The following is a 12339-nucleotide window of genomic DNA, read 5'->3' on the forward strand; positions in this document are numbered from 1 at the left end:
AAATAGGAACTACTTACGTTCAAGGGATATAAAACGTTCAATGGATTGGAGAAAGATACTCAGACCAAGAGCAAGAAGAAAAACACCATTGAAAAAAGAGCCCAGTATAGTGGCCCTCTGCCAGCCAAAAGGGAGCATCTCTGGTGGCGTCTTTTTCTGTTCAGAGAGCTGCGGAGACATAGTCAGCAAAATGTTTCTAGATCAAGTTAAGGGTGAAAAAGTCAACTAACCATTACGGCCACCAGACCTATTACAAAACTGATAACATCATTGATCTGTGCTATTCCTTTAGTGTCCGGCCTGCTGGGGGAAAATATAGTTCAATTGCCTCCTACATAATGAAAGGCATCTGCCATGAGGGCCAATGAGCGAGTCCTGAATGCAACTTGGTAGAGAAAACACTGTGTTAGACCTTGGTTGAGACGGCCGATACATGTCGACCACTCACCATATAGCTCCGCTATGAAGAACAGCGCCGATATACTGATTGCTATAATGATTCTGGACTTGCGGCTAATATGAAACACCATTTTTATAAATTGATTGGTTGCAGGCCTGATTGAAGTGAGAAATGTTTGGATTCAACAGTAAGCTGCTGCTTTTTTCTGCATGTGAAGATGAAAGCGGTCCTGGATGTAATTCTGATGGAAGCAATAATGATTCCGAACAATAAAGGACCTGACACCTTGTGAAAAGGTGTGGTCTGCGCCTGTGTTAGTTTTGGGGGTCGAGTTGTACGTGGCAGGTGCAAAAAGAAACCGTGCCAATTTCGATCATCGCGCTTGCAGAACCAGCGGGTGATCTTTTAAGGATGTGTACAAGATGCTCAAAACCATACCGAAGGTAAGCTAAGATACGGATAGCACCTTAAGGTACATTTTGTTTCTCACAAGACGTTTCTACTGCAACTTCGCCCATGGTTGGAACTGGAATTTGTAAAATGGGAACCTGTTGTTTCTGATTAATGTATTAAAACCTCTCGCGGAAATGGAGGAAGCAATGGACTCCCGGTCCAGCCACCCGACACGGAACAGCAAGCCTCTCTGTCTGACCCGCGTGCAAGCGATGAGTCTTGCTATCGGATAGGTAAAGAATTCCCGCTTTTGATTGGGTTAGAGTGCAAGCAAATCAACAGTCATTAACTATCCAAGGTAGGTACCTAAGGCAGGTGACTGCCTGATATATTACAAGGCGAAATACCCAGCCGGACTTTGAGAACTCGGGCAAGCTTCTGACCGAGCGGCAAGTGCCTGCCCGTAACACCCGGCAGCTTTATTATGGATAACGGCTGCCATCAGATTCCACCGGCGTTTGGGGAACAAAATAATACATTGGGTACCTACATAAGGCAGATAGTAGTGACTAGTGCTGTCGGACAGGTTTGGAAAGCACACGGTCCAGCGTTAAGGACTAACTGCTCTACGCGTAAGCTCTCGTGTCATTGTACCCGATACCCTTGTTCGAGGTGTCCTGGTCAGACAACTTGCTGCGTAGTACGCAAGAATCCATGCTCTCACCGCCAACGGACAATGCTGATAATACAATATCTGTATCATTTGAAAAGCAGCTTTTTTTACCAGGAGGCAAAAAAAGGTAATTCTCATTACCAATGTAAAAGTACAGAGTGCTGTTTTGTTTGTGTGGGTGAAGAAAGGATCATTATGCGAGGCACGTTCATTATCTTACATAAGGCAACCCTTACTTACCTCAGGTTGGTACCTAATTTACGTAGGTAGGTAGGTATTCTATCTGACGTGAGGTAACTTTAAGTAGTCACGCAAGACAATCCAAAGTACGGGGTAAGTCTGCATATATGTTGTGTTGCCATCTCGAAACAGGATGCCGGCAGTGGCTGGTGTTACACAACTGATTGCTTATTATTTCGTCAATCTGGCAAGCAGGGCACTAGATAGAAATCGATCACACCTTTGTGACAGCACCCTTTTTTCTTTTTCTTCTTGTTTTCTTGTTCAGAAAGAAACAAGCATCCCTGAGCTCCAGGTAAGGCCGAAGGCCAACAAAGTGAAGAGAAAAGAAGAAGAAAAAAGACGGAGATCCGGCATGCCTTGGAATCGGCGAAAACTTTTTTCTTTGCCAGAAGATGAATCTCAGCTGGCAAGCTTGAGGTCCCCGTTCGATGAGGCTGCAAGTTCCCGGCGTCCATAAAGGGCAACACTTGACTGATAAGGCCGACTCCCAAAGGCTCTTTTCTTGTAAGCTAGAACTAGTCTAGACTATAAGAGATGAACGAGTAATCAAGGACCCACTCATACAGTTCAAAAGTCTGTTCCACAAACAGTGTCTGGTCTACCAGTTGAGTGGGTCTAGGTGGGGCACAATTAACGTACTGTATCTATCCAGAGTCGCGTCAGCTGGGCACGTGCAAATTGGATGGTACCGCCTGCACCATGACGATTTCTAGGATCATCGAAGTTCAGGAACGCGTTGGGGTTGGCTCGGGCCAAATCGAGTCTCTGTATTTTTAACTCCAATGCATCGAAATGCTCGGGGGAATGTGCCCGGTCCATCGACCCTCCGTCAGTCCATAGGGACGACGAAGTCCGACCGAGATCGCGACCGAGTCCCCAGTATAGATGGCAGCGGTCCTAGAACCCCGGACACGACCACGAGCAACTCCACAACGAGGCACATGCATCATCAGTCTCATTCCAGAACTGGCCGCCAGGAGCGGAGGTGCACCGTCACCGTCAATGAGTCCTTCTCCCGCGACGAGGTACTCCTCAACCTGGATCTTTTCGACAATGGCATTAAGCCCGGCAGCCTCATGGCCATCGAGGTGCCGCCCGAGAAGTCGGGTCACTCCAGCCTGCGGAAGATGCCGACTCAGGACCACATAGACAGGGATGACAGCTCGATGGACGCATCACAGAGCGGTAGCACCACAACCACTGACAGACGCTACTTGTTCATCGTCAAGGACATGTCCAAGGATATGAAGCTGCGCCACCCCAAAGTAGAGCTGTATGTCGCCAAGCATGTTGCTGAGGCATTCGGCATGAAAAAGGGTGGTCATGTCTACCTGGTTCCAGAGGATGCCAACAACCCATCAATAGAGGCTTCACATGTGGAACTGTCCTTCAGAGACCAGTACCTCTCGCGAGCCGACATGTGGCGAATGGCCGTCGGGGAGTTGTCCGAGCGAACCGTCTACCAGGGACAGGTGATATACTTCCTGGGAACCTGCAAGGCTCAGGTCTCGGCAGTCTTTGTAGAAGGGCGTAAAGTACGCTCTGCCTTCTTCGGCCGACACACGAGGCCCATATATCGCAGCGAGTCGGCTCGCTACATACTCTTCATACAAATGTCACGCGAGATGTGGGATTTTGACTCTGACGGCTCTGGCGAGATCATGTTCAACAAGGTGGTTAATGGCTTCCTGCCTGCTCTCTTCAAGAAGTGGATGGCGTTAAAGCTCAAGCATCTGGTCAGCATTGTACTCTTTGCCCGGGTCGAATACGACACTGGCATATCCACCGAATTCGCCGAGACAGCTCTGCAAGATTCTTACTTTACCGGCACCCAAAAGTCCGGAAGCAAGCGCCCATACAAGGACTTTTACCGAGTGGTAGTTAGCGAAAAGACCAGTGTCGAATGGACGAGCATTCTTTATCACCTCAAACGAGAATTTGGAATCTTCCGACGAGACATCAGTATTCATCATCAACAGGCGTTAAACCCGATGCAGAGTGTATCAGAAGAAGGGGCCACGAAACAGCCGTACCACAGGCAAATCAGAGCCGAATCCTCACTCGCAACCCATGGAAACTTTTTGGAGGCAATCAATCTCGCGTCAACAGTCTATGCCCATGACTACATCGACAGAGACTTGATGAGAACTGGCATTTCGGTTGTTGTCATCAGTCCCGGTGCTGGTGTTTTCGAAGTAGACTACGAGGAGCTCCGAAGAACAACAGAGGCCCTTGTTGGAAATGGCATAGGCATAGACTTGATCTGCGTCCCCAAGATCCCGCTACATTCAGTGCCACTTTTCCGGTACAAAAAGGTGCCAGAGAAGGGGAGACGCCACTCCGAAAAGATCAAACCCCATTTCAACGACGGTAGCACGCCCAAGTATCATACACCTGCTATCGGCAGTTACACCAGTGCCCTTGGATCCTCTCTCTCGCCGACCAAAAACATGAGTGTGCCCCCTCGTGCGGAGCCTTCCTTGATGTCTCATGCTAGCAACGACGAATGGAGCTACGCTTTACCACAATGGCTGCACGTATCATACTGGACGGGCAACTCTGACGAAGCACTCTCGTATCAGGGCATAGCGCTCTCGGCCTCGGATAACACTTGTCAGGATTCACAGGATGAGTTTGCCATCAGGTGCAGGATGTATGATCTTCAGATGAGGAGCGTATTGGAAACGAACGAGATCGAAACAACACCGCTTCATGCCGATCCGTCGTTCCCACGAAAGCTCATTCAACCATTACCTCTCGCAAAGTTTAGACGCTACGACGTTGACGGCATTACGTTGATACCAAACTTGCGCCACACAGGTGGCCTAGTTGATCACGTGTCCGGATTTCAAAAATTTGCGCCAGACAAGCATGCTAAACCAGGGGAAAAGACGACCTGGAGGCACCTTCAAGAATACGATGACACCAAAGCACACCTCCCAGCTTCTAGACGCCACTCGGGCTTTCGACCGCGGGACAATGGCGATAACGTCCGGATGCATGGGGTCGAAAGTGGCAGTTACCTCGGGGCATCTATGATCTCGGAGAGGCGTGTATCAGTTAATTATCACCAATCACCACTCCCCAGTATAAACTCAAAGTCATCCTCGGGCAAGACTCCAAAATTCATGCGACAGATAAGCCTCGGTCAGCGAGGATTTGGCATTGCCGCACCCAAGGTCGCTGTCGCAGAGGTGCAGGTGGAGAACGTCGCGGCGGCAACATCGATGGCGAATGTATCTGGAAGTCGTAGTCCGCTGCCAGTGCGGATGACGCCAATCAAGTCATATTCACAGCCTCCCCAATCGCCTCAGGCACTGACCGCAATTCGCGACTCACCAATTGCCGAAAGAGCTCAAGAGTCTGGCCGCTCCTCTAGACTCACCCCAAGTCGACCTATACATATCAGGAATAACGTGCAATCCTCAGACTCGACACTGTTCGGCACGGTTGGAACTATGATCTCATCATCTGTCATTCGTCACGCAGGCCCAGGCCCCGATGTGCCAGAGATCAAGTACTCCAACGCATTGAGGGCAGAGGATGCCCAGAAGGTTGGCATCTCTAAACTCCGAGCTGGAGAACTGCCGGACCAGCAAGCCACTTTGTCCCCCAGCGCAGCCGTGTCACCATGGCTCACAGTTCTCAACCCTTGCAACCCCGAGGCGAACAAGGTCGATGAGACGAACCTCTACAGTCGCTGGCAACACGTCTTTCCACGACCGTCTGAAATGAGAGTGATGAAGTGGAAGTCATTATGCACTCCTGCTGCTGTTCCCTTGACTACGGAACATTTCCCTACCCAAGCTCAGTTCGATTCGGAATACCAAAGGCAACCGTATAATGTGTCTCAGGAGTTGGACGATGAGCTAACAGAAGAGGCAAAAACCCGAGAAGAGCTACTCAAAGAGCTGATCAGCCTACGTTTCTCTCAAGGCTTCCAGGTCGTCGTTGGTCAAGCAGTCGCCAAGGCGTTTGGACAGAAACAAATGAAAATAGCAGACATCTTGTCGAGAGATCATAGTGCCGAGGATGGAACCAGCATCTTCCTCTCTGTGGGTAACACCATTCATCAGCTATCCTGTGTCAATGGAACCGAGGTCGAGGTCAATATTTTTACCCGCAAGCCAGCTTTGCAAGCTTCCAACATGGCGCAACCTGAAGTGTATAAACCTGCGATCCGCACAATCATGGATGAGGACTACGTTGCTACAGAAATCGACATTGCGACCCCCAAGCCGGAGCGGAATTGGAACTACATAGACTCATATGTTGCCGGCCATGACCTTGAGCTGTCAGAAAGCTTCCGATTTTGGAGAGCTCGTTTTGTCTTGATACCAATTGTCAACAGAACTTCACTCGACCCGGTTGCGGGTGAAAAGGAAGAAGAAACTCGCATCGAAGGCATTCGACGACTGGGTAAACTCTGGCAGAAGCATCGCTATATACCACCCTCGGATCGACGATTCCAAGATCTCGGGCCTCGGCATAGAAAGGACCCCAACCCTTTGGATATTGTCTACAAGACGGATGATCCATCCGTAGTTATTGCCGCCGAGCTGGAAACATTGCCTTTACTAGAGGGACTGGAAGCGGGACACCGTCGGGCACAACTTGTAACCAACAAGCACCAGTTCCGCAAATCTAGCCTCAATTTGGCACAATTGGCCGAAGCTATCCAACAGCCTGTTGAGAGCGGTGGAGTTCGGATGCAGAATCGCAGATGGCATCTCCGCTTACACTACAACTGCTTTATTGGCTCCGACATGATTGATTGGATGTTGGATAATTTTGAGGATCTGGATAGCAGAGAAGAAGCCGAAGCACTTGGAAATGTGTTGATGATATCGGATGAGGACAAGCTCAAGGACAAAGAAAAAGACAAGGATAAAGAAAAGGACAGGGACAAGGAGAAAGAAGGCAGTACCCGGAGAGAATCCGGGATTTTTGTTCACGTTGAGAAGCGACATCGCTTCAAAGACGGGCAGTATTTCTACCAGATCAGCAGCGAGTTTGCCAAGCCGCAGCCCAGCACATGGTTCAACCAGAGATGGCGGGATGCCTCTGTGCCTTCCACCCCGATCTCCGAGCAGCCGCCTCGAGATATCATCAGAAACAGCATCTCTCAGACACTGAGCGAAGAGGAGTCACTTGCTTCTGGTACGACAACTCCGACGGCCCCAGTACTACCTTCAGGAGGCAATAAGCCCCGGGTAATGCTCAGCAAGGTCATGAAGTACGATGTCGATCACCGCAAGAGGTCTTACCGGCCGGAACGTATTGATCTTCACTATGATCGCCTACATAATCCCGACAACTGTTACCACTTGCGCATCGACTGGATGAACGTTACTGCAAAGCTCATTGAGGATGCCGTCGAGGGTTGGGCCAGGGAGGCGAGCTTATACGGTATGCGGCTAGTCGAGGTCCCGATTGCCGAGGCATGCACCATCAGCGACGTTAATCCATTCAGGAAGCCCTACCCTATCAAACTTGCGGTGCCGCCTCCTGACAGGCAGCCTGTCAGTTTTTATGACCCGACGTCGTTCTCACCCCTATCCCAACCAGCTAGGCTATTTTATCAAAAAGCCATTCTGCGCAAATTCGACTTTGTGCTCGATATGGAGTCGGCATCCAGCTTCCCCAGTAACGTGGATGTGACTTATTCGTGGGGGAAGCCTGATTTCAAGTACACGCAGTATATCCATCGTTCGGGGATCTTGTTAGCCGAGATCACTGACGAGGGGGACTTCCTCATCCTTGCGAACCGGCTTTACAGTAATCGGGCACAGGCCGCACGCGACAAGGAGATGCGCAAGGAAGAAGAGCAACAGCAGCACAAACACAGGAAGGGTGGCGTTGGCGTTGGCGGTAACAGTGGGCTGGCTGGACATATGCACGTCGCTGACCTCACGCCACTGTCCTCTCCCCTCTTCAGGGCCGTCAATACGACAGGGTCTCCAAAGCCGGCTGGCCAGGGTGCCGTGGGAACAGGCGGCCCCAGCAGTAATGCAGGACTAGGCGGAGAACACAATGTACACTCTGCGCTGATAAAGTTTTCCCTGGACGAGCCCAACTCCATCAGAGTCGAGATGGAGAAGTTTTGTCACGACCCGGCCGCGCTCGAGGCATTCTACAGCGAAATTCTGGAGAAAGCGTCGGGGCCGCAGCCTGCGTCGTCAATCATGGCGCCGACGATCATATCCCAAAGCGGATCGGGCACGGGTCCGGTTGCGGATCACAACATCCCGAATTTCCCATCTGGAGGGTTACCGCAGGGGCTTCTATCGTCTTCAGTGGCGGGGGATTCGTTATCTGTCATTCCGAGCCCGGTCCAGCAGAGAGTCCAGAGCCCGGCTGTGCTGGCGGCGTCGCAGTTGTTGAGACGGGGCAGCGTACAGTACTGAGGGGCCGTTGTACCTAATGCATGTATAATAGTATCTACCTTACGTAGGTGTTCATCCTTTTCTGCTAGTGTGCCTAGTGATCTAGAGAAATTTGACACGAGGCAATGTTGACGTAGTAACATAGATTCACGACATACGTCACCCTTGATTTAAATACTGACGCAAGGTGGGTGGCTTAGATATGTGGAGTCGCTCGGCTGATGATTTTTTTTACTTATTTTTTTTTGCTGAGCGCTGTCAAAGTCACGGTGTAGGGGCAAATGCGAGTTTGCATTAGTTACTGCGTACCTACTTACCTACCTAGCTTTGTTAGAGGTATCAAGCAATGACAGTGGAACAGTTAGTTGCTTGGCGCAAAAACAAGAGTTTTTTTGATCGCGCGATCAGCCGTCTTGGCTCCTTGGCGTAGAAATCGCCAACGACATTCTACTTACAATTTATGTTGTGTCCTCTCGGCCAATAGGGCGGGGCCACGATGGGTTTGCTTTTTCTGTCTCGACAAAAGCATGGAATTATCGTGATAAGATGTTTCTTCCCATTCAGTCTGGCGCGTCGGTCGAAAGCTTACGAGACCGTCGTTAGCTTGCAGCAAATTGCCTCCTATGCCCTTGAACAACGCCCGACGGGCAGCTACCACGCGACGTCATCGATGCGAGGATGGAAGCGACAATCAGGGCACACAAGCCGGCGCTAACGCGTAGCAAAGCGTCAAACCAGTCAAAAGTCCCCTTGAACGAAGCTTAACGGTCTTTTTTGCATGGCTTTCTTTTGCCTAAAGTGGCTGGGTTACTTACCTACCTAGTTACCTAGGTAGGTAGATACGTGGGTATGTACGCAGATGATGGGAGCGAATAAAATCTTTTGTGTGATGATGAATGACTGTATTGCATTCTCTTGAGAAGGAAAAAAATAAGGCTAGTGGGCCAAGGTTGCTGCTATCTTTCTGTCATTCTTGACCTCCACTGGTTGGGTAGGTACGGTAGGTGGGCAAGAACCGAAACGCCCTCCCGCAGTTTAGCGCCGTTGGCGAAGCTCAATGGCCTATCCTTGTCTAGAGAACCCACTCGCTTGCAGCAAAAAAAGGGAGGCAGCACATGGTTGTATCCATGGATGGACAGCAATTAAAGGAAACGAGGCCGTGCTTTTGTTTAAATTCAGATTGCATCTCCAAGCGTGCCTTCAGGCAAGGGACTCGTATGGATCTCTCTTTCTGTCTCCTTGTCTCTCCTTATTTTGAGCACGGGCTATTTTTTCCCAGGCTAGAAGGACTGACTGACTGATTGTCCAAAGATCTTTGCATTATTCTCCTCCCCATCACTTCTTTTCCAAGCCTTTGACTTTTAATGTTTTATCCTCTCCATCTTTCCTTTTAGCTTGCAAGACTTGATCACAACCCGACCATATACCCTTCTTCGAATAATCTTGGACTTGTAATGTTTATTTACAAAACGTCTTCACCACGCAAGATCTGAGACGCCCGCGCCCGCGCTCATCTATCCGTGACAAAGTCTCGACGAAGTCCAAGTGAGTGCGTGCTTTCGCTCTGTCCAACATCCGATGCTACAACCCCAAGTCCTCACTCTTCTGCAGGCTACAACTGGCACTAGAAACTAATATTGATCCGATTGACTGCCGAATTACAGCCCGGAGTTTTTAGCCGCTTCCCCCGTTTCTCCAGTCGTTGCTCAACAGACGTTGGGCTCTTTTTTTGTTCAGTCATCCGCCATGTCGCAATGTAGGTTTTTCTGTCAACTTCATTCTCCGCATTCAATCAATTTTGCCTTGCATCTACATTTGCGTGTCCATCCAGAGGCATCTCATCAGATCTCTTCCAGCTTGGACAGCCAGCGAGGCGGTTATTTTGCTTCATCCTATCAACAAACATGATAACCAGCTGCTGTTCCAAACCCAGTTGACTTGATTCAGCCACCAACCATCTCGGAATTCCCCGCATCCCTTACACTCCGATCTTTTTTTTTTCTCCTTTATTTTTGCCCCTTTCTATTTTTGGCTAACAATGCCGACAGTTAATCACTTCAAGATTAAGCGGGCAGCCAATGCGCTCAGCAGAAAGGGGTCTGACTCGTCATTCAATCCATTCGCACACATACAGTGGCGCAAGGAGAGAAGTCAAACCTTCCCGATCGATGTCGAGCGTGGCGAAGCTGCAGGTGGTGGTCGCGCACAGAGGGAAGACGGCGAAGACGATAGCGATCACTCGCCAATAGTACATGTTAACACGGCGCCAGTCTCCGGCAGGGGATACAACGAGAGGGCTGCTGATCAAGAGTCCCTAGGCGGCGCAGCTACTGCTACTAATTCTGAGAAGCAGTCTCAGGAGCCAGTTGATGCCAGTGGAGACGACGGCAAGAACTCAACAGGCCTGTCGCCAGAGTCTGCAGAGAACGGATTGCGCCAAAGACGACCAGAGCCCAAACTTGATACGACGGTGGCCGGCCTTGTGCCCTCTAGCAGCGGGGCGGAAACTGGAAGCGATGCCGGCGATGGAAAGCAGAAAAAAGTGTCCCGATTCCTCAAACACGTCGAGCCCAAGGAGCCCTTTACTATTGCCAACCAGCTACAACGCACCTTTCTCAACTCATGGATCAACATTCTCCTATTTGCCGCTCCTGCCGGCATAGCATTGCACTTTACCAGTGTCACCCCTATCGCAATCTTCGTCGTCAACTTTATCGCTATTATCCCACTGGCCTCAATGCTGGGGTTTGCCACAGAGGAAATAGCGCTTAGAACAGGGGAGACATTGGGAGGTTTGATCAATGCAACTTTCGGAAACGCTGTTGAGCTTATAGTCGCCATAATTGCTCTCATGGAAGGAGAGGTCGTCATTGTGCAGACGTCCCTTATCGGCAGCATTCTCTCAAATTTGCTCTTGGTTCTCGGCATGTGCTTCTTCTTTGGCGGTCTGCGGAGGAGAGAGCAGTTTTTCAACGAGACGGTTGCGCAAACTGCGGCAAGTCTCCTTGCGCTGGCTGTTGCTGGTGTTATTGTCCCGACCGTCTTTGACCGCGCCAGCAACACACCGGATCATGATGTGGCGCTCCTTTCCCGCGGCACTGCCATAATCCTGCTGTTCGTTTACGCTGGCTATCTCTTTTTCCAGCTGCACACCCACCAGGAGGTATTTGGCGAGGAAAGCCAAAAGGTTCCCGCAAAGCCTTTCCGGAACCATTCTCCCAATCCGGCACGGAATGGAATTGCGGCTGGACTCGCCGGCCCCGGCCGCGGACTAATAGCCCAGTCCATTTCACCATCTGGCGAGCAGGGCAGGGAGATGCTTTCGCAAATGCTTAAGGAGCCCGGCAGGGCGGCGGCAGCGGAGGAAGATGATGACAGCGAGGAGCCGCAGCTGCACTTTTTCGTCGCCCTAGCCCTACTAGCTGGTTGCACCGTTGTCATTGCGTTCTGCGCCGAGTTCCTCGTCGACAGCATCGACTACGTCACCACCCAGGGTGGCATCTCCAAAGAGTTCCTCGGTCTCATCCTTCTGCCCATCGTCGGCAATGCAGCGGAGCACGCGACGGCCGTCACGGTTGCTATCAAGGACAAGATGGACCTGGCCATTGGTGTTGCCATCGGCTCGAGCATGCAGGTCGCCCTATTCCTCATTCCACTCCTTGTGGTCATTGGTTGGGGCAAGAACATGGACGCCATGGGCCTGAGCTTTGATATCTTCCAGGTGGCTGTCATGTTTGTATCTGTACTACTGGTTAACTACCTTATCAGCGATGGCAAGAGCCATTGGCTGGAGGGCATGCTTCTCATGTGTCTCTACGCCATCATTGCCGTCTGTTCTTGGTGTAAGTCTCCTGAGCAATATCTGAAACCCAAAAAGCCTAGTCTGACAATATTTTATCTATAGGGTATCCTACTACGGGCCAGTAGCAAACCAACATCAACTTGATTGTGTCTCGCGTTGGCTAATACTAAGAAGAGGAGGACGCAATTTTGACTTGTAAAAAGTCACCCGCTGTGTTTTCTCTGCCAAATACCCAAAGATTTTGTTAATGTGTAAAAAGTCCGTATTTAATCTTGATACCAAGCCTCAAACAAATGAATGAACGAGCCATGCTCATGACGAGTTCCACTATTGATAAGTCCTCCTTTCTTTATTACGTCCTATATTTTCCTCTCAAAATGAAAAGGGTCAACATTTATCTGAATGTCAGAACATTGTTTGTTCGCCCAAAATCCCCCCCCCC

General features: G+C 50.3%; 3 protein-coding genes across 3 annotated transcripts; 2 read left to right on the forward strand and 1 right to left on the reverse strand.

Annotated features, from left to right (window-relative positions):
* Positions 1-9: 9 nt before the first annotated feature.
* Positions 10-530, reverse strand: PgNI_06729 (uncharacterized protein; the record flags this gene model as incomplete). Its single annotated transcript, XM_031126749.1, has 3 exons — positions 10-168; positions 231-275; positions 336-530. The coding sequence occupies 3 exons, from the start codon at positions 528-530 to the stop codon at positions 10-12; spliced, it is 399 nt and encodes a 132-aa protein (XP_030981041.1).
* A 1961-nt stretch (positions 531-2491) lies between these two features.
* Positions 2492-8116, forward strand: PgNI_06730 (uncharacterized protein; the record flags this gene model as incomplete). The annotated part of the gene is made up of 1 exon (XM_031126750.1): positions 2492-8116. One exon carries the CDS (start codon positions 2492-2494, stop codon positions 8114-8116), a length of 5625 nt encoding a protein of 1874 aa, XP_030981263.1.
* Positions 8117-10133: 2017 nt separating this feature from the next.
* PgNI_06731 (uncharacterized protein) lies at positions 10134-12022 on the forward strand (the record flags this gene model as incomplete). The annotated part of the gene is made up of 2 exons (XM_031126751.1): positions 10134-11937; positions 12000-12022. The coding sequence occupies 2 exons, from the start codon at positions 10134-10136 to the stop codon at positions 12020-12022; spliced, it is 1827 nt and encodes a 608-aa protein (XP_030981675.1).
* Positions 12023-12339: the final 317 nt, after the last annotated feature.

Source organism: Pyricularia grisea (assembly GCF_004355905.1).
Source record: "Pyricularia grisea strain NI907 chromosome Unknown Pyricularia_grisea_NI907_Scaffold_4, whole genome shotgun sequence".
NCBI classification, from domain to species: Eukaryota; Fungi; Ascomycota; class Sordariomycetes; order Magnaporthales; family Pyriculariaceae; genus Pyricularia; species Pyricularia grisea.